The sequence below is a fragment of the Micromys minutus genome (assembly GCF_963924665.1).
Source record: "Micromys minutus genome assembly, chromosome: 20".
NCBI classification, from domain to species: Eukaryota; Metazoa; Chordata; class Mammalia; order Rodentia; family Muridae; genus Micromys; species Micromys minutus.
Window position 1 is genome coordinate 5,209,345 of NC_137955.1, and position 23,388 is coordinate 5,232,732.

The following is a 23,388-nucleotide window of genomic DNA, read 5'->3' on the forward strand; positions in this document are numbered from 1 at the left end:
CCAGAGAAGCTCCAACATATAACAAAGACACATGCACCACAATGTTCATAGTAGCTCTATTTATAATAGTCAGAAGCTGGAAAGTACCCAGATGTCCTTCAGTAGATGAATGGATACAAAAATTGTGGTACATTTACACAATGGATTACTACTCAGCTATTAGAAGCAATGACTTTATGAAATTCTTAAGAAAATGGCTGCATCTAGAGAATATCATCCTGAGTGAGATAACCCAGTCACAAAAGAACAGACATAATATGCAGTCACTGATAATTGGATACTGACTCCAGAAAGCTCCTAACACCCCAGAAACAACTCACAGACTATATGAAGTTCAAGAATAGAAAAGAAAAAAGAAAAAACCATTATACACCAAGAAAACTTTCACTAATTCCAGGTTACATCCTGTTTTACATGTACTTTACGCTCACTGTAAGTAGTAAGATTTTAATTCACACTATCAAACCTTTAAAAAAAAAAAAAGCCAAGCATTGACAAAAATGTATTCGTATACTTTTATGCAAAAATGCTTAAAATTTGTACATTTATCTTTGTTTTTAAAAATAAAGTTGTTAAAAAAAAGAATTTGGGTCCAGGAGAATATAAATGTTCTTAACCACTGAGCCATATTTCCAGCCCCCTCGCAGAATATGTGTTAAGACCAACAATGAATTACACTCTTCTTCACCATTACATATTGAGTTAATTTCTAAGTAACTTCAGACCACAGCTATTTTCACTGTCTTAAAGATACATACATACAAAGACATTTCGAGTATAATTTTAAAAATGTTACACACACACAACATAAAAATATGTGTCTGGAGAGACTGCTCAGTGGTTAAGAGGACTAGATGCTCTTCTAGAAGTCCTGGCTTACAATAATCTATAATAGGATCTGATGATATCTTCTGATGCATATTAGATATACTAGAAATAATTTGGTTCTGTCTTCACACACTAATCCACAAGTACATACTTGTGGCCAATATGAAATAATCTCTCTCGCTGGGCAAAACTCGGGAAGTAACTTAGCAGTGACATACAGTCAAAGACTATAGATTCACAGATGACCTTGATCTAGTGTGTACATTTCAAGGGCACTATATACTTTAGTATGAACTTCTAATCACACAATGTTAACAAGCATTCTCAACATTTAGTTAAGTACTATTTGAAATAAAGAAAGCAATAATTAATAACATTATCAATGTAACTTAAAGAAAAAACAGCTATAAGTTCAACTTATTACCTAACTATTTACTGAAAACTTTCTGATCAATTTTCCAAACCCTCAATGAAATAATAAGTTTTGGAGCTAAGAATTTTCTTGGTACTTAGTTTAAGGGGAAGGGGAGAAATTCATTTTTAATTCCTACCATCTTCAGTCCTTGGTTGCTGAGGGAACATGTAATTTGTAAGCACCGTTTTCTGAGTCTCTGAATCAGTTTCTTTTTGAAGAGGTATCAGAGGTTTGGACTAGGGAAAAAAAAAATGGTTAATTCTTTAAAACCTACAAAAATACATATTTAACAATCCCTAAAAATCACCACTACCAATTTTATAAAGTGTAAGATATAAGATAAAAAACAAATTTGTCTGTATATATACAATAGTACTATAAACACTCATTTGAAGCCACAGAAAAATCTAAAAAATGAAACAAATATTAGTAAAAGACAATATATCCTAATTATTACTGAAAAATTTTAAGAGATATCAATAAGTCAAGACTATGTATGGCCTATGAATTATTTATTATTTTTACTAATACAGTTATAAAACACATTTTCCATTTTATATTATTTTCTGTCTCTATTATTTCCTTTTGCAAAAATGCTTATAATGGAAAAATACTTACAAGGCTTAAACTAGTCATCTAAACATTCATTCCAGTCACTAAACAGCAAGTTGAAAACTGATTCTCTCTTACTCTCTGTCAACAGTACCAACAAGACATTTGTTGGAGGTCCCAGGTATTTTAGACTTCATTCTTTTCTTAGTATCTTTCTTCTAATGGTTAAAAAAAAAGTGCCAATTCTGTTTTTAAATATGCATATCTAAAATTCTACCAATAACAGCCTTAAGTGATTCCATGTAGATAAGGAAACAGAAGAGAATCCTATCAGTCATTGTTTGGACAAATTTTTGTGAAAACATGATTTCTTCCTCAACTCTTACTCCCAAATATTTTAAAGTTTTGTAGCCTCCATCTTGTTAAAAAATAAACTGTTCTATAGTTTCAAATTCTGATCATTGTACTTGACTTCTTCAAATAATGGGCCCGGTAGCCCTACACATTCCTAAAGACCTGCTTTCCTGAAATCTCAAGTCCACGTTGATTCTTTCATGCTTTATTTCCCACAAGCCAGGCAGCGGTGGCAATATTTACACTGCTTTTGCTTTGGGTGCATCCTAGACTATATTCAAATATAGACGTCCACTCATACACTACCATCACTATTCTGGTTTCTAAATTCAGTCTCTCTTGATACCCACCAATCCCCTCCACTCCCCCTAGTACTTATCATCCAGGAGAAGCATGCTCAATTGAAAATTTTAAAGTATTCCAAAAATTTGAAAACACAGAGCATAGACATGATTGTCACAAGTAGAAAGGAACACATTTGACCTCAAGAGACAGTATGATAAAAATCACAAAATTAATTTTTAAATGTTACATAAAATTAGTTTCAGAATATTTAGGTAAGTAATACATGAAAATTAATAAAGCTTATATATTTAGACTTCAATTCTTATCTTATCAATTGTAATTATTAAAAGAAAAGTTAAAAATCTCCAAAATATATCATCCTAAGCATGTTAATTAGTCAGTCAGCATTCCCACCTTTCTTATGCTAATTATTTCCACAGTCACAGGTGATAATTTGGCCTAGTAGTTTCTTAGTGTGCAAAGAAGAAAAGAAGACTCTGGTAAATGGCATAATCAAAATTATCTAGTGCATTTAAAAAAAGAAACCAATTTCCCTGGAAGTATTTTGCCATTATTCTTTTATTACATGACCCACTGTATATACCAAACCAACATATTTAAAAATGGATGAATTGAATGGCATATGAATTAAACCTCATAAAATTTATAACTAACCATTACTACTTATAGAGTACATGGACAGAGAACATTATTTAATCAAGCTTTTCTAGTTCCTTGAATGTCTAACTATTGATCTACAATCTTACTTAATTTCAGATACTCAACTCCCTTGCCCTAACATTTAGTATTCTTGCCCTAAATCTAAAATCACTCATTCACCAAATACATATTTCAAAGCACTAAGCACGAGACACAGAAGGCAGCAAAGCAATTATCTACACTGATTTCTTGAGTTTCCAGCTTACAAAAAGGATGATAACACCTAACAAAGCTATTACAAAACATGAAATCACAGGCTGACAGGTGTAAGGTACTGAAGAGCACAGGAGACTGGCATTTACTTAACAAACAGGACAGCATTTCTAAGAGGTTTAAGGTGAAGAGAGAGAATAATGTAGGTAGACAAAGAATGTTCTCAAAGAGAACTCAGTTGGTAGAAAGAATGAACGTGTAAGGGGTAAAAATATAGCTACGGCATGAACAAGACCTTGAGGCCTATGATATACAGAAAACCACCAACATAATTTAAGGAGGTTAGTGCAAAGACATGACTAAGAGATCATAATGAGCTACACTAAGCAGTTAACAGGAGGCAGAGACCCGGTACAAGGTTATGTCAACAATCTGAGTCAGCACTGTCCATTTTGTACTTATCCAGTAGCTATGCTTTTTTTAAGGCAAAAAGATGATATAGTGCTTGGCTCGTATAGAGGAGGCTCTAGGTTTGAGACCTAATGAGGGGAGGAGGGAAGCTGGTCAAGATAGCAGATGCCTGTAATCTGAGCATTCCACATACCAAGACAAGAGGATTTTGAGTTCAAGGCCAGCCTGGGCTACATAGTAAGTTCTCAGGAAAAAAGCAGGGGCAAGCAAAACTCAAAAGAATTAAAAATAATTTTAATAATGCACTCAGATTAATTAAAATTAACCATTAAAGTATTATTTCCTTTTTCCACTACTATTACATATTTTTGCTTTATTACATCACTACAAATCTGCAATATTATTCTTAATAGCCAAGACAAGAAACCAGTCTAATGGGGCTAAAAAGACAGCTCAGAGGTTAACAGCTCTTACAGTGGACCTGGGTTTGGTTCCCAGCTCCCACTCAACAACTTACAACCACCTGCAACTCTAACTCCAGTTCTAGGGAGTCCTATGCCCTCCTCTGACCTTCTCAGGTACCAGTCACACATACATACATTCATGCAAAACAAACAAACAAAATAAAAACTCTTTAAGAAAACAAAAATCCACCTAAATGTCCATCTATGAATGAGTGGCTAAAGACAATGTAGCATCTACACATAATGAGTCTTGAAAGGAAAGGACACTCTGTGACAGAAAGATAACTATCATAGGGTACACTGAAAGAGGAAAACACAAAAGAGAATGAAAAGGTCCTAACGGACTTGGGGTGGAATGTATTGGAACATGCTGGCTCAAGCACACAAAACTGATAGAATAAATTCAAGAGCTCTACTGTAGACTATGGTAATTTCAGGCAGAAATACTCTATCACTCAAAATTGCTGAGGGAATCAATTTTATGTGCACTTAAAACCAAGTGACAATGGCAGGAAGTCACAATACAAAATTAGGTAGAGTGGAGTAGGATCTTTGTAGTTTTGTGGGTTTGGAAACCTGCTAAAATTCAATATAATGTATTGCTTTTATATCTATGTGTTAAAAGTGCTTCTAAATACAGTAAGATAAATATACTTTTACATGTGAACAAAGATGTAAGTAAAGAGTATCATTATATATTCTTAGAATACAATAGATACTGTTATATATATGAAAATACATACTATATGTATGAAAAAATACATACAATTGGAATTTCAGCCATATTTACTAGGTTAGAATGCCCACCTGATTATCTGACAGCCACATAGCAGTCAACTGTTGTAGCTTTGTAAAGCTAAAAGGCAAATTCTTTAACCTGAATGGAAATGAACAAAAATAAAACTTAAAAATGAACATATTTAAATGGTAAGAGATTACATCAAAAACAGTGGTATAACACTTACATAGCATGGACCCTATCTTCCTACCTCCTAGCACCAAAAACAAACAATAAAAATGAAAATATAAATCATCTGAACAATGCTACATGATAATATACTAAGGTAAGATTTTAAAAAATAAACTAAAGCAAAATGCATACTTTTATATAGGAGAAAGGACAAAAACATTACCTAGTCTTAAATATATGCACCAGCCCAGGGGAGGCTGTATTTCCTGAAGATGGGGGGTACCTTTATCACCAATGTAAGACATGAAAAGCAACCTCCAATATTAGTAAAAAGTCGTTCTAGATATGTCTATGACAACTTTGTTCTAGGACTGGTACATTAACTTGTCTAATAGTAGCTTCTCTACTTTTTTTTTTTAATAAACTGAAAAAAAATCAAATCTGTGAAAAAAAACTAAAACTGTCCATTCCATAAAAAAAGGCAAGGCCACATAGAGCACTCACTCACAAAACTGCTTGTGTTTCTGTGTTTAAGTCTTGGAGATTGTGTTTTAAAGCACTGCACTGCTCTGTATTTTAGTGGTCCACTGCTAGTTTAAGATAGTAATGTCAAAACAAAATGACATATCAATAAAACAGGACTGTAGTGGCTTAAAAGAAAATGGCCTCCACAGGCTCTCAGGGAGTGGCCTTGCTGGAGTAGATGTGACTTTGTTGGAAGAAGTGGGTTGCTGGACATGGGCTTTGGGGTGTCGGAACCTCAAGCTTGGCCTTGTGGCTATGCCACATCCATTGCCTATGGATCAGTATGTAGAACTCTCAGCTCCTCCAGCACCGTGCTGATGGATGCTGCCATGCTTCCTGCCATGATGAAATGGACTAAACCTCCTAACTGTAAGCCAGCCCAATTAAATGCTTTTCCTTTATAAGACTTGCCATGGTCACAGTGCCTTTTGACAGCACTAAAACCCTAAGACAAAGATTCTATTTAAAATAAAATGTTTAATTCATTGATGTGTTCTTAGGCCTAGCTAACCTTCTGTGTATACCGCTGAAGACAGTGTTTGAGTACCTAGTTTGGAAAAGAAAATTATGACATGAAGTTTTTTACAGAGGCATAGGTTCTTTTTAAATAAATGTGGCTATTAGAATACTGTTAACAAGTCAGAATACTGTACTAAATATGCGCTACTTTAAAAAATTTTACAGGAGCTTCAAATTTCCCCTACATAAAAGAGAAATGCCTACTATAGTATTCCAAAGGTATGGTCTTCATTGTGTAAAGTACTACAAAATAAAATATAAAGCATTCCACAACTGTTCTTTAACTAGCTTCTGTCTCTGTGACCCATGGGAAGTGGCACTGTTGGAAGGTGTTAGAGGAACTATTTCACTGTGGAGGCAGGGCTTTAGGTCTCATTCACATGCTCAAGTCTGACCAGTGTCATCCAGACCCTCTGCCAAGCTGCCTTCAGATTCAGATGTAGAACTCTCAGCTCTTCCAGCACCATGGCTGCAGCCAGGCTGCCATGCTCTGCACCATGAAGATAATGGACTGAACCTCTGAAACTGAAAGCTAGCCCCAACTAAATGTTTTTCTTTATAAGATGTGCTATGATCATGGTGCTTCTTCACAGAAATCAAATCGTCACTAAGACAGTGTCTCAACCTATGCAATCACTGTTCCAGTCTAGCAATCTTAGTGGTCAATCTCTCTGCACTATGGCTTTTATGGTTCAAGCTGTGTGACTCAATCTCTGCCCAGAAAAACATAAATGAAGAGTAGATTAAAAAGTTGCTTTGCTCAGCAGCAAGATTAAGATGAATTTGGGACTTTAGGAATTGAAAGGGGTCGGGCTGGCGAGATGAGATCAGTGGTTAAGAGCACTGGTTGCTCTTCCAGAGGTTCTGAGTTCAAATCCCAGCAACCACATGGTGGCTCACAACCATCTGTAATGAGATCTGATGCCCTCTTCTGGTGTGTCTGAAGACAGCTAGTATACTTAGATATAAAAAATAAATAAATCTTAAAAAAAAAAAAAAAAAAGGAATTGAAAGGTCACATAACAACAAATACTAGAAATTGTACTGTTATGTTGGCTCAAAATGAACCATGATAATTATAATATATTAAGTAACATCATACAAATTTCACCCATTTCTTTAATTAAAAAATTTAAATATACATAAAAAGAAATAAACATCAACTAGTATAGTATTTCATATGCAACTTTAACTTCATTCAACGTATTCTATAAGCTAACTAAAGATTACAAACCTATTATCACTTAAATTGATGACTTTTAATTTTTGCATATCACCCATCTCCTCTGGAAGTGTCTCTAGTTTATTAGAATGGAGAAACAGCACAGTTATATTTTTCCAGTTTCCAATCTGAAAGATAAACAAACTGAAGATCACAAACCTGGGATATAAACTGATAAAGGAATATTAATATATCTGAAAGTTGTGAAAATACTCTTTGTATTTACAAAAATATTAGTTTTGTGGGAACTAACTATTTTAAATTGAAAGGAAAGCATTTAGGAACATCTTCAAAGTTATATCGCACGTTATTATTCAGACAATAGATAACTTGGTTAATAAACTATCTTAGAAAGAAATGAAACACCAACATACTTAAGACATTTAAAAAGACAAAAACTCTAAAAAAAAAAAGTAAAATCCTGTACCTCTGGTGGTAACTGTTGTAAGTAATTGTGATCTGCAGCAAATGTTCTTATGTTTGTGAGCTGTCCAATTGATGAGGGCAAAGCTTCAATTTCATTGAAACTGCAATCCAGTTCTTCTACCGACCTTAACCTTTAAAAAGTACATGGTTTTTAAAATCTGTATTATACTTAAAATTTGAGAACATATTAACATGAACTTTAGCAAACAAAAATAATAAAATTTAATAAAGTGCTTAATGTTATCAATAATAAATAATCCTATTCTTTTATAAAAAACTATATGCCAATTATTTATTTTAAATGTTTGCGGAATATGCTTTAGATATTCCTTATGTGAATCTGTAAGTATCTGAAAAACATGCTGAGATGCATACTGAGTTAACAGTAACATTTTCCAGGGCCTACATCTTCACACACAACTTACCCTCCTATTGAGTCTGGTAGATACATGAGTTGATTTTCATCTATTTTAAGAGTTGTAACATTTTTCAATGAACCTATTGAGAAAAAGTAATTAATCTTTTTCAGCTTAGATTAGAGAGCAAGTCTATCAATAGTCAATGTGCAACACCTTAGATTTGACAAGAATTAGAAAACATGATCAATAAATCTACCTATAAGATACTCTCTTACTCAACACTTTCAAACTTCATGTGCCTCTTGTGTGAGCACACACACTTGTGGTAGGAAGAGGGAAACCCTGTGTATCCTTCCACAAGAACTGTTCTCCTTGTTTTTTGAGCCAGGGTCTTGTACTGAGACCCAGGGCTCATATTCGGCTACACTGGTAGGCTAAAGAGCCTAGGGATATGTCTTCTCAGTGCTGAGAACAGAAGTGCATGCACCACTAAGAGTGGCTTTCATGTTAATGCATGAAATCAAACTCAAGTCCTTATGCTTGCCAGGTAAGCCCTCTACTGATTGTCTCTCTAGCCCCCACTGCATTGTTTACTTTAACCTGAATAATAACTAGAAAGAGAGATCACTTTGACGAAAAGTCTAATAACTTCTTCAAGGTGATGTGATAGAAAAACAGTTGAAGTGCTCCAGTTGTTTTAAAGTCAAGAATATTTACATTTTAGAATTCTATTCTCATTTAATCAGTACTTTCAAAATTCGAATTGAAACATTTATTTACATATACTATTTTCTCATTTAGTGATAAACATCCTTCATACTGCTGTTTCTTTATTATTCAGCAAATTGGAGTTAATTCTTCTCTATGCTATGACTTGTGAATGACGCAGATAAGGTGAACAATGGAGACAAATGTCCATCTTGTGCAGCTGGCATTTTAGTTACTTTAACTGTGCAATGGAGCGCATCAGGGAAACTTCCCAGTAATATTTGTGTGTGGTAATACAGCAAAACATTAACAGGAATGCTGAGTTTCTATGGAAAACTTGAGGAAAAAAAAGTCTTTAATAATTAAAACAAATGTTTGAAGCAATACTGACCAATAGTCTCAGGCAGCTGCTGAAGGGAATTACTTGATAAGAGAAAGTCCTGGAGATTTTCACATGTTGAAATTCCTTCTTCAACCATCTCAATATTATTTTTAGAAACATCCAAGTATGTGAGTTGTCTCAAGCTGCCAATAAACTGTAAGTAAAAAAACAAAACATACCATTATTACATCAAATAACTTTTTAAATTCAGGTAATAAGAATATCAAGCTGTGAAATGTTTTCTAAATGTAACCAGACATGTTTAATAATGAAGATAAGGATTAATGCTAGTCAAGCAGACTTAAGGTTTTCTTGTGAAAATACTCATCACCTCCTGTGGAATGAAGATGCTGTTACATTTTCTTTAGATATAAGAGCATGTAATTTCTCAACTGATAAAGCAAAAATCATTTTAGTTTAAATATTTCTAGAAAGACTGAATTGGCACTAATAGAAATATGTTTTTCAGTAATAAAGACCATTTTCAATAAAATGTTATGAAAGTTTTTAGATTTTAATCAAGAATGTATACATGGTTTTTAAAAATTATAATTTGTTTTAAGCTGATTAACAACATATTTAAAATTTCACTAAATGATTAAAAATAAATTTTAAATGTGCAATTCAAATACTGAAAAAGAGAGACAGTAATAAATGAAGAACCACTGAGATTTTCATATACATACCCCTGGAATAAAAGTCAGTCTATTGCCATCCATCCAAAACTCTCTCAATCCACTTAGTTGTTCAAGTACTTCAGGCTGTTTACACAAGAGGTAAAGAAGTCAATTAATTTACACGACTATGTGTCTGGTTAAAGAAGCCCCTTGAGATTTCCAAGGTAATCTTTAGTTAGAACATTAAGGGAGCAAAGGGAGGGAGGCACAGCCAAGGTCTGTGCTAGTGTAGGAAGTACCGTTATCAATAGGAAAACTAAGGTTTTCAAAAGTAGATATATAACATTTGTTTAAGCTCTGAATTACCTACCCAATTTGGCTATATATTTATATAGTTAATAATTAAATATGACCCACTGTTTAAAATGTATAATTAAAACATTACTCTTTATTATCAAGAGATATAGCCCTTTAGAAAACTTTAGAAAAAAGGTCAAAAGTGAAAACAGTCTGTCTGTCTGTCTGTCTGTCTGAGTCTGAGTATGTGTTTAGAGGTGAGTGCACGTGTGCATGCAGGAGACTAAGGGGTCCAGATCCCCAGAGCTACAGTTACAAGTTGTGAGCTGTCCAAGGAACTAAACCCAGCTCCTTTCACTGAAAAAGGAACGTGACAACAGTAATTTATGTAAACTCTTAGTAGAAAATCAGAATATGCAAAGGGAAATTATATATGGTACTGAAGAGCTAAACCCACTAGCCCCCTTATGTTGCTGTGAGCCTTGGTATTCAGGTAAACTTACTCTTGGGCACTGGCCATTTAAGCTGAAGGTTTGAATGTCTCCTTGAAGTCGTTATATCCCTTAGCCCAAAGACTAATCAGTAAGTATGCAATAGCAAAGGGTCCTATCATATCCAACCAGAAACGCAAGAGTCACACATTAAGTTCACATAGTTCTTATTTATTGTTAACAAATATAAGTAAGTATTTGAGGTGCTACTTCCACATCACTTTTATATATTTTACCATTTATAATCTTTACCATTGCAAATTCAAGAGCAGTAAGTTTTACAGGCTTGATTTTTGTTTGGCTGCCCTCCCACGTGATGTGATTACTGGCGTACATCACCTGGCCGATCTTTTGGATAGTAAGTTTGCTTTTTTCATTCTGACTGTGATACTAATACAGATTTTTTTTTTTTTAAGGATGATTCTGAAAGCTAATAGGATTCACAAAATAAGGGCAAAAAGGATAACTTACGGAGTAAAGCATGCACTTTTCCTAAGTGCAACTTTGCAAATATAGGGAAATCAATCAAAAATCATCTTCAATTAGAATAAGAAAGAGTAGGATGGACCAGTGGGTAAGTAGTAAAAGTGAATGACTCAGTGGTTAAGAGAACTGCTGCTCTTTCAGAGAACCTGAATTTGATTTCCAGAACATGCTGGCTCACAAATACCCATAACTCTAGTCCCAGGGAACCCAGCACTCTCTCTGGCCTCTTCGGGCACCAGGCATACAAGTAGTCTACAGACAGACACACATGAGGGCAAAACACCCATGCATATAAAATTAAAAATTAAAATACACTATGCAAAAGTACTTTAGAGAAAGTTTAAGGTATTCCAAATACTACCGTACTTTATTGACTATAGTTGAAATGCACAAAACGCACAAGAGAGATTCTTGTTTTCAACACTATTATGTGAAAGCTGACATAATTTTGAACTAGATTGTAAACACAAATTGTAAATGTTTTTATTTATTTAAAATTTTTAAATAAAAATGATTTTTACAGTTATTAAATACTTCTTTTTTTAAAGGCACCTGGCTTATCTTCTGAGCTATTTTTTAAAACTTACTTAAATGTAAAACCTGCACACTTACGCCATTCCTTACAGATCAGCGATATCATTACTGAGAATACAGAGGACAACTCAACTGACACCGACAGATCTCATCGCAAACTCAAGACCAATAGTTTTCCCTCAGTAATTTTCCTTTTACCTAGTGAGCTGTGCCACATAAGCCACATTTGATGGGTTCCCCCACCCATTTATGAGCTGTCAGGTTTTCTACTTAGACTAAAAAAATGTTTGTTATCTCTTCCACAGACTTCTCATCAGTTTCCTATTTTGTCTAACCATTTGTCAGATTATCCTTTGGTTAATTTTTTATTGGACTGGAGAGTTCAGATTGATATATTTTTTAAAATGCACAGTTTCACCTAATTTTTAACAGAAATATTTCCATTTCCACATTGTCATCCTGATCAAATGCTGACCTACGAAACTCTTGAGGACTTACCACTTCTGTGAATTCATTACTTCCCAAATCCAGTCTTTCCAGCTGGGTCAGTCTATTCATGGTTCTATTGACAAAGTAACAAAGAATTCACCACACAAAATTATCAATTACACAGAAACTTTCAAATCTCATGGCTTAAAACATACCCATAAAATGTAGAAAAACTTTCAACGGTTTTGTTAAGAATATAAGCAGAATTAGCTAAATTTAATTTAGTTTAAATTAAAGCAATAGGGGTTGTAGAAATGGTGGCGTCCTTACAAGTACTTGCTCTTTCCCCCGAGGACTTGGGGTTCAATTCTCAGCACCCACATGGTAGTTCACCACCATCCACAACTGTAGTTCCAGGGGATCAAATGCACTTTCTGAGCTCCACAGGAACCATACATACATATGATACACATACATACATGCAGGCAAAAACACTCACACATAAAATGGGTTTACCTAATTAAAAAAATTAAGTTAAAGCAATAATATATCATGTTCAACATTCCACCAAGATGTCAACACTTCTTTGTAAATCAATCAATCAATCAATCAACCAATCAATCAGCAGGGGAGTTGGTTAGCAAATGTACAGTCAGATCCCAGCACCTACACAGTGGCTCACATTCAGACCTAACTCCAGTCTCAATGGATCTGGTATCATTTGCTGACTTCTTCAGGCACCAGGCACATTCAGGCAAAACATTCATATACATTAAATAAAATAAATAATTCTAAAAATAAATTAGAAAAATGAAGATTCTGAAATGAAAAAAATTATGCCATAATTTTATTTCTTCTACAAAATGTGTTTTAAACAAAATTAACTACAAATTCATTCAAATGTGTATATATGCCATGAATTGCTTAATTTAAAAAACATCTCTCTATATACTCTGAGGTACATAAGAAAAGCCTTCCACATAAGAAAATCCATGTTTCTTATACACTAAGATTTTGCAGCATAAGATAAAATAATATGGTAAGTCCACTGAGCTGCCATTGTCATTACACATTCAAATACTACTGTATTGAAAATAAAAACCTTAAAAGAACAAAGAGACTGTAACATTTTTAAAAATATGTAAGAATGAACAGTAAACTCTATAAATACATTTTCCAGCTTTCAAGAAAAGAATGTAACAACACACATAGCAAATGTAATAGAATTATGTCATGGACCCAAACTGAATAGTCACTTTTCTCCAATCTGTATATTTTAAACATGACACTCAATCACAACCTCTTTAATATATTTAACAACGTGATGAAAGTGACTTTGTACAAAATTACATAAGAGTGCCTACGTTCTGGAAGTACAGTTCTGTTTTCCTTTATTCATGTCTATCTTTATCTATGAATGTAGCCTATTAGTTCTAATTTCCTTCCTAAAATGGCACAATTTCCAGCATCTTTATCAAATATATAGTCACATGCTGTGCTATCAAGTTGATATCTTCCAACTCTTATAAAGCTAGATGGGGCTATGAGAAAAGTGAAACAGGCTAAGTAGAGAAATAATTGAAAGAACACAGATACATTCTTGCTTTGACACAGACAAACTGACAAGATGGCAGAAATGTGCTCATAGCAATTGAATACATAGTAAACATTTGGGCAGTTTGAGGAAATGTAACCTACTACTTTTGGGCCAGGATTCAAAACGAAAAGTAAAGCGCTGGAAAAGTTCAATCACAGATAGTGTCCTGGACAGTTTAAAGTAAATTTAAAAACGGAGAGTAATATAGGTAGTGATAAAAAGAAGAAATCCATTACAGGAAATCATTGCTCTGTTGATCCCAGCAACACTGGTTCTACTTATACACTTCAGAAACCTCAGGGGAAAACTGCATACTAGAGTAAGAGCATGTTGCCTAATTCAATGAGAAATTAGACTGTTCCTCAAAATTTATCAGTGCCCTTCAGAATCCTTCAGGCAATATTAGGTTTCACCTAACTGTATAACAAGTGTTCCACTGTTTTAATCACACACAAAAATTATTTGCAAGAGGGATAAATGCTTGCTGCTAAGTCTAACCGTTTTAGTTTTATTCCCAGGAGAGAACTGACTCCCTCTCATTCAACCCACATAATGCACATGTGCATGCATGCTTGCTTTCTAAAATTTAAATCTGGTCACACAGTCTAAATGTGCATGTATATCTAATACTTAAAAACATGGCCTCTGTATTTATACCTTATAAAGTTACAAAGATTTTAATTATACAGCTTTTTTTTAAAAGAAAAAAATGTATTTACAAATTGGTAATAATGGCTTGAGTCTCTGAAGAGTTAAAATTCAGAATCTGCCTATGGTATCAGAAGGCTACAGCTTGCATCTTCTATTTCCCTGTGAGCACATATGTCATAAACTTGGTCCCTAGTCTGAAGTATAAACAGAAGTGGTTGAACCTGTAGTAAAGGGGTCCAGTGTTACAAAGTTAGAACGGAGAGGGGCCATAGGAACTACTGCTTTTCTCCCTCCTTCCAAAATGTCACACAGTGATCACTTTTCTCTACAAGGCCAAAAGCCAGGAAGCAGCCAATTACAAGAAACATAGGACATTATGAGCTACAATAAACCTTTCCTCAAAGTCTGTATCAGAGCAACAAGATGTCAGAAGGAAGACACCACCACGCATGGCTCTTGAGATTGACAGAGTCCACATGGTGAAAGAAGAGAACAGACTCTGGTAAGTCATCTTCTGACTCCAACAATCAAGTCACAGCAAGAGCAAGCACGCATGCATGCACGCACACACACACAGACAGACAGACATAGAGAGACAGACAGACAGAGAGAGAGAGAGAGCACGCACGAGCACAATAAATGGAAACTATACTCCTGTTTTCTATCAGTTTTGGGGTTGAAAGTGTCTGTATTACTTGCATTTCTCATTACTATGATAAAATACTTGAATAAAGCAAAAATAAAAATCTTTTTACCAGGCATTTTTGTCACAGTGAAAGAAAGCTACCTTCCTGTCATTAGCTATTATAATAAACAAATTTTTTTTTAGCTTTTTTGTATCCCTTCATACCCAGGAAAGCTTTGAACTAAGCCAGTACCACATCAGTAATATATACCTCATAAAATCATAATATGATTTTCTAATTTATACTTCTACGTACAACGACAAACTTCATCCACATAACCCCTCCCCTCTCTCTGTTCTCTTGGCCTCTCCACCTCTTGCTCTTTTGCTCTGCCCCTTTGCCCCTTCTTTTCCTGTTCCCTCCCCCCCATCTCCATGTGCTCATGGCCAGCCTGTTTCTCTACTTCTCTCCTCTCTTCCCTCTCTCTGCCTCTACTACTCTGTTAACTCCCCTCCCCGTGCCATGAATAAACTCTATTCTGCACTACCCCGCTGTGTGGCTGGTCCCTCAGGAGGAAGGGATTCCCAACATGGGTTCCCTAGAGGCATTCCCCTGGCCCGCATGCCTCACCACACCTCCATGGAGCATATACCCCCTACTCTCTTCATCTCTTTCCTAACACTGGTGCTGAAACCGGGGACATTATCTTTCCTTTTTTATATACACATTACTTCTAACTAAAACCAAATGTGCTCTCTGCTCTCAAAGACATCTAATCATGTAGGGGACATACATGTATGATGTGTACATGTTAATCAAAGAAGAATATAACAGAAAAGATACGTTAAAATTATTTAATATCTATTATAAAGCAAGAATAGCTAGAAAAAAAAAACTTAGTCACTGTGGATATGTCCTACTAAATTTTATTTGTAAATATGTATGGTAATTCATATTTAACGATAGACCAACTACTAAACATTATAGTGATGCATTCAAATTCTGTTATTTGTTTAGTAAATAGCCAAAGATGACAATCTACTTTGAATTAGAAGTTCTGTCTTTTAAATGATTTAATATTACTATTAGTTCTAAAGAATCTGTGTTTTTTTTTTAATGTTAGCTCGTATTAGAGAACCAATCACTCATTTCTAGTTTTATTAAGACTATAAAGCCATTAAAAAAGTTCTATGGTGTGGTGGGTTGAGTAGGTTTGCCCCCACAGACTCATGTGTTTGAACAGGCCCCCAGCTAGTGGCACTATTAGAAGGTGTGACCTTGCTGAAAGAAGCGTGTCACTATGGTAGCAGGCTTTGAGGTTCTCTATGCTCAGGCTCTGCCCAGTGTGAAATGAGAGCCTCATGGCTGCCTTTGGATCTAGATGCATTATTATTGGTTCCTCCAGCACCATTTCTGACTGGACACTGCCATGCTTCCCACCAGGAGAAACTGAAAGCCAGTCTTAATTAATGTTTTATGAAAGGGAGTTGCCTAGGCATGGTGTCTCTTCACAGCAATAGAACCCTAAAAAGGCATGTAGTTGCAGAACTTCACATGGACATTTCGTCAATCCGTGTCAGTAATGTCTATGAGCATACAATCTGTCTGAGACTCAAATTGTCTTAATATTACACTTTCTGTGTCACATACAAGACTGTGGTTCAAAGAGGTATGAAATCAGTGTTATCATGCTAACATACGTAACACCAACAGGTTCATACACTTTTATATTTAATACAAGGAATTATATAAAAATTGTCTTCCAAAATAACATATACTTGTATTTTAAATAAAACCACTCCAGGTCTTAAGAATGAAAAACTCTAAACTGAATTTGGAAAAGCAACACACTGACTTACTTAGGTAACATTTTCAACTGGTTTTCTCTTAGTTCTAGTATCTGGAGTTTAGTTAACCTGTAAAATAAAGAATAGATGAGAAAAGAATCAAATACAAGGAATCACATTAACAAGTGCCACAAGTGAAAGTTAAGCAGCAGCAGTAACTGCTTAATTACTGCATGTAAAGTGATGGTGAGTGTGAAAGAGGAAAAACAAGTGTGACAGGGCTGGGCATCTTTTAGTCTCTGTGAGTTCAAAGCCAGTCTGATTTACACAGACAGTTCTACACCAGCAGGGGTTATATAGTAAGATTCTGATCAAAACAAGAACAAAACAAACAACAACAAATAATACTGTGTTCCTGAAAAATTAAAGTGAGAGAAAAAAAACTGAGCACGTTTTTTCTCTCTCTCTCTCTCTGTTTTTTTTTTTTTTTTTTTTTTTTGAAGACAGGGTTTCTCTGTGTAACAGCACTGGGTGTCCTAGAACTTGATTTGTAGATCAAGCTGGTCTCAAACTCATAGAGATCCACCTGCCTCCGCTTGTGAAGTGCTTGGATTAAAGGTCTGCACCACCACAACTGCTGAGCAAAAATTTAAAAACATTTTAAAAATTACTGTCTGTGCATTATGTGTATGTCTGGGTGGTCATGTTCCACAGCACAAATGTAGAATTTTGTAAATGCTAACCCTGCATTCAGTGTCTCAAACACAGATGCACTGATCACACTGAAATATGTAATCTTGCCAGCTTCAACAGCAGTTTGTCTGTTTTAAACTGGCATTTACTGCTTATTTAGACTTGTAAATCTGAGTGAAAATAATGCAAAGGGACTATAAGAATTGATGTGCTTGGAAAAATTAGAAAAAATCCCCTATGGACTGTGATTAATGTGTTGCTATTGTGAAGTTGTGTGAACATCACAGAAGCTAAAAATATAAATGCAATATATAACAATATAAGTAACAATATAAATTTATGATTTACCTGCCAAAATTAGCTGGTAAGAACTCGAGAAAAGCATCATTCAGATATAACTGGGTTAGGTTTAGCAGCTGAGAAAACCCATCAGGGAGTCTATATAAAATATAAAAGAATTAAATTAAGTACATGTTTAAGATACCAATCTCTTGCCAAAAAATCTCTCTCAGAATTTGTATAATAAAGATAGCTTCTCAAAAAATAATAGTTACATTTTTACTATTAGTTATCTTTAAATTAAGCTGTTTTATTCTAACAAACTTACCTGTTGTAAAAATAGTAACAGCTTGTCTTTGTAAAAAGGAAGATAAAACGTCTTAGTATCATAAATCTGCACAAAACATTACATTTAAAATGAGCCACAAATACAGAATTGTATGTGGGACATAATTATGAATCAGCAGGTACCTTTTAATATATCTCATCCAACATAAATTAAAAGGGTTATATAAGGATTTTCTAAACACTTAGTGTTGTAAGACAACTGGCCCTTTGTTGTGAAAACTGGTCCTGTAGGATGATAAGCTATAAACCTGAACTCTACAAACTTAGATACAAGAAGTATCAGTACACACATGCTCACACACACACACCACACCACTCCACACCACTCACACCACACCACCACAACCCCACACACAAACTCACATGCCCGGTGTGAAAAACAAAATCTCCAAAAATGTTAATGGCCCCAAGGATTAAATAGCCAACAGTTTAAAAAGAAATCACTGGGTTTACATTACTTTCAGTTTCAACTTTAGGGTCTATAATGACTAAGACTGTAGAGCTTCATAATGAGCAAAGGAGAAAGTGAACAGGTGAATGACAGATTAAGGCCAGGAAAGAACCTGTTCTTATTTTATACCTCTACTCTCATCTGCTCATAAAGCAAGTTACAGATGTCAAACTTGATGCTATAAAAAATTCCAAATGCATATCTATTTCATCTTTAGATATCTGTCCTAGATTATTACAGGCATAAAATTCCCATGCAGTAAGACATATCAGACTTTGACTCATTAATTTTTCCTTTACCTCACAATATTCCAACCATCTTCAAAACCAAGTAAACCAACCAAAGTGAAGTTTTGGTAGAACTTCTCATGGATAAATATTCTAGTCATTCCTTCAACATGGGTGTACTAACGTGTGCATCATTCTATTTACACTAACATTTCAACTTTGTAACATTTAATAGCTTTCATGCAAGAAAACCTTTGTTTACAGACATTACTATTACAAAAGAGCACATACCCTCAGGTAATGTTGTAAGCAATTATCTGGCTTTTTCTTCAGTTTTCTTAGTTTATTTTGAAAGTGCCCCATCTGATGGCATGTTCAAATTGTAGTCTCATGTTTTGCACAGACTGTGGGATCTAGAGCACTCATATCCTCTCTCCAGATCTCAAATTTATAACTGAGGTATACTGGTCAGAAAGACTATCAGAATGTATCTAAAATGAAATCTCTGTGGGACTGGCTTAGCATATAGGAGTACTGGCTGCTCTTCCAGAGAATCCAGGTTTGATTCCCAGAATCCACAGGTGGCTCCCAAGTGTCTACTGCTTCAATTCCAGGGATTCAAAGCCCCTTTCTAGCCTCTTCAGGTACCATGTACAAACATGATACACAGACATACACACAAGTAACACCTACCAATTTCTCATGCACGTGCACATGCATATACACATACTGTGTATTCATTCATATACATTCATTCACACACACACACACACACACACACACACACACACAAATACACACATAAAGCAAACCTGAATCTCTGTATAACTTTAAGACTGATACAATTTTTTTCTTAAAGTAGCTAAAAAATTCTATATTCTACTAAAAATTGTTATTGATCTATAATTGTTATAGTAAAAAGGCAGCTTATAATTCAGTTGAAAGACTTACTTAGAAATAGGGTTTACACTGGCCTCCACAATTGTCAAAACTTTACAATTTTTAATATTTTCTGGAAATTCTTGTATTCCTAGAAAACAAACAATCAAATTAATAAAATATATTAGAGATAATCAGTCTTTAAAAAGAGGTGTATTACGAAGGCCTTAATAATAATAGTCACTCTGGAGATTCAGAAACTGATTACCAGCTAAGGAAGAATTCGAGACGCTGACACAGCAATGTGAGCCAAGCCACTCCACACCCATCTATCTCCCTTTAACTTCCTTTCCCTTGCCTCTTTATAACTGCTAACTACTTTAAGTCGTTTTCTTCCCTTCCTTCCCTTTCTTAGCACTCCTGGAAATTAGTACCTTTTTATATCAACTGGCGAATGATAAAGACACAAAATGCAGAACATTTAACATTCTGATTTTTAACTCGGGTAAAAAGAAAACTGCTCTTATGGGAATGGGCTCCAGATTGGGCTGGTGCCTAGCACAGATAAATAAAAAATAAAGCTGCAAAAGGACCTCAGGTGAAGAGGTGGAACTATGGATGAGACATACCCTAAAAATGTGCCCTGAGGAAGCGCTGTCTAACCCAAAATAAACATGTTCTTATTCTTCCCAATTTGTCCCTCCTTCCTTTTCCAACATTACTATTTTATATAACTGGTACACTACCAGTGTAACTACTTAAGAGCCATAATATTTCTGCACACTGTCATGTGCAATTTTTAAGTGACCTAAGCATTTTAGTTTCTGCATGTTCTTCAGACCAAGTAAGGTAAAGAATTTCTTTTGAATACCCAATCTCCTATATACCTGGCTACTTGAAATAGATCTTTAAATTATTATCAAATTTTGATAAAGATTCTAAGCACATAATCATTTCCTTAGCTTATCACACCAAAAATATAGGAACAAACAATCTGTGAATTGGAAGCAGACCACAGATTAACTTTAAATACTATCTTCACTCTACTCTGAATGAACACTAATTAGGAAACTTTTGAAAATCACCCCCAAATGAATTTTATATAGTTTCAATCATTCACACAATATCATTATCCGATAAGCTCATCACTATAGGGTTATTTAAGATCTATCAATTTCATCACAGAAAGATTCTACATTAAAAAGAAAAAACTTGCTGTAACACTAAGCATGGCATTTCACATGATAAAATTAATGATATAAAATCTACATCTAGCTAATTACTTTGGTCAAAACTCACTAATAAAGTAGGTCTGGCAGAATGTGTACTTAACATATGCAAGGTCCTGACTTTAATCCCCAGCATCATCAAAGAGAAAGGAATCACCTACAGATGCCAAAATTTGGTAGATTAAAAGGTATAAATAGTAACATGGCCAGAGACGCCTCCTACAGTCTACTTCTGGAAGAACAAAAGAGTGACTGAATGAGGCGTGCCAACCAAATAAAGTGATATGGGGCAATGGCTCTCAAACTTCCTAACGCTGCCCCTTACACAGTTCCTCATGCTGTGGTGACCCCCAACTGTAAACTACTTCACTACTACTGATAGCTGTCAACTTGCTACTGTAATGAATTGCAACATATATCTGCTATGCAACACCTATGGGATTGTAACCCACAGTTTGAGAAGCACTGCTGTAGAGTTACTAGGAGTCAGTCATCATAGGGCAAAACATACAACTTAAATTTCAATGATGGAAAGTGTCAAACAAACTCATATTAAAAGTACTGGTAAAGAAATGGCCAGTATAGTAAAAGTTAAGTATTAAGAAGAGGAAGACTGAGAAACTAGGTGGAGAAATCGATCTTTAGAGACCTGACTAAATACTGCACATGAAAGTAACAAATTCCAGTGTGGATGTTGAAAATATATATTGCTGGAAAGAGCATATAGCCACTGTGGAAAATAATCTGATGTTTCCTGAAACATTACAATATAGAATTACAAATGACCCAGTAACTCTCTACTACTAAGTATAAGAACATGTAAAATATATCTTCAAATAAATTTTGTACTTGAATGCCCATGTTATTTATAATGGTCCAGATGTCCATCAACAACAACTGAATATATAAACATCATAAACAGAATATAGTATATTCACACTACTGTATATCAATATTTAGTACACCATGAATGAATCCTGAAAGTATTATGCTAAGAGAAGGTAGTCAGTCACAAAAGGCCACATATTCTATGGTTTTATTTATTTGAAAAATCCACAATTAACATTTTTTTTGTTTCCTGCAGAAACGAAGCAAAAAGGAGGTTGCCTGGTGTTTATAGCTACTCCCTCCAAACTGACATCTTCAATTGAAGCTCATAGACTCAGAAGGCTCACCAAACTTTGTAAAATATGTGTCCTTTCTCTGTATGTGCTGTGTTGTTTGTTCTTAAGGAATGGTCTCACTCTGCAATTTAAGCTGTTCTGGACTCACTGTAAAGTACAGCCTGGCTTAGAAACCATGCAGTCTTCATGTCTGAGCTTTCCAAGTTCTGAGATTACAGGCATGAGGGACCATGCCCTGCTTAAAGGACAAGTCTTAAACACCCTCGGTGCAGCCTTTTTGCTTGATCAGATTACTCTATCCAAGGCACTTCAGAAACCACCCTGGGATCTCATACAATAAAGGAGGGGAGAATGGAAGATGGTTCATTTGCCACATAAGCACAAAGACCTAAGTTCAGATCCCCAAAATCTAAGGTAAAACAAACAACCCTGTATGCACACCTGTAATCTTTTGCTAGGGAGCAGGAGCTAAGAAGACCCCAGGAGGTTTGTTGGCCAGCCAGTCTAACCATATCAGTTCAGCTGAAGAAGTTGCCTCAATAAATAAAGACAGAGCCAAGTGTGTTGACACACACTCCCACAACTCAGAAGGCAGAGGCAGGCAGATTTCTGAGTTCTAGGTTAGACTGGACTGCATAGTAAGTTCCAGGGCAGCCAAGCCTACAGAAAAGTCCCTGTCTTAATAAAGATTAAAAGACAATGACTGAAGATATCTAACACTAATCTCCACATATACATGCACATGAACTTATATACACAAATGCACAATTTAAAAAGGGTGGGGGGAAGTCCCTCCGCAACCTTTTGACATAAGACTTCAGAAGTCACTGACCCTAATACAGCTAAGGGCTCTGGAGAAACCTATACTTGGGTACATTCCATCCTTTCTGAGTGCTTCTCTTAGTATTGATTGGTGTGCTTGAATCTATGTCCAACCACTCCTCCCAAGGCTTCTCTATGAAGTCTTTGATGGCCTGGAACTCAGAGATCTGAATGCCTCTGCCTTCCAAGTGCTGGGATTAAAGGTGTGTACCACAATCATCAGACTACCAGTCTCTTCTTAATAAACTCTTAACTTTTCTCTTCATACTAGGTTGTTCTGAATGAAATTCTGTTGTGGGATACAAAGAAGAACCAAGACTTCATGCAAGTAAAGGTCTTGGACGGAATTCCCTAGCTGCTATAGGGATGCCCCGCTGCCAGTGTCATACAGGGTCACCTCATTTTGTTCTTGTAAGTGCAAAATGATTGTCACAACCTACTTAATTCCCTTATAGATTCAACCATCAACAAATTGTTGGTCATAGTAAAACTAGCCAGGCATTCAGAAGGAGAAGTTAGTGTTCTGCTAAACTACTTCACAGGACATCATTATCAGACTAGGCCGCTCTAACCATGACATAGCAAGAC

At 35.2% G+C, this 23,388-nt stretch overlaps 1 protein-coding gene across 3 annotated transcripts in view; it reads right to left on the reverse strand.

The window, feature by feature from the left end:
* Positions 1 to 23,388, reverse strand: part of ERBIN (erbb2 interacting protein) — a 108,464-nt gene that overhangs the window by 39,793 nt on the left and 45,283 nt on the right. For all 3 annotated transcript variants that reach the window (XM_080933695.1, XM_080933693.1, XM_080933694.1), the window contains exons 4-14: positions 19,698 to 19,776; positions 17,790 to 17,879; positions 16,821 to 16,877; positions 12,157 to 12,220; positions 9,920 to 9,994; positions 9,243 to 9,387; positions 8,210 to 8,282; positions 7,786 to 7,915; positions 7,371 to 7,486; positions 4,990 to 5,059; positions 1,380 to 1,479 (exon numbers count right to left, since the gene is read on the reverse strand). In XM_080933695.1, the coding sequence (XP_080789821.1) occupies positions 1,380 to 1,479; positions 4,990 to 5,059; positions 7,371 to 7,486; positions 7,786 to 7,915; positions 8,210 to 8,282; positions 9,243 to 9,387; positions 9,920 to 9,994; positions 12,157 to 12,220; positions 16,821 to 16,877; positions 17,790 to 17,879; positions 19,698 to 19,776 (999 nt within the window). The remainder of the gene's footprint in view (positions 1 to 1,379; positions 1,480 to 4,989; positions 5,060 to 7,370; positions 7,487 to 7,785; positions 7,916 to 8,209; positions 8,283 to 9,242; positions 9,388 to 9,919; positions 9,995 to 12,156; positions 12,221 to 16,820; positions 16,878 to 17,789; positions 17,880 to 19,697; positions 19,777 to 23,388) is intronic.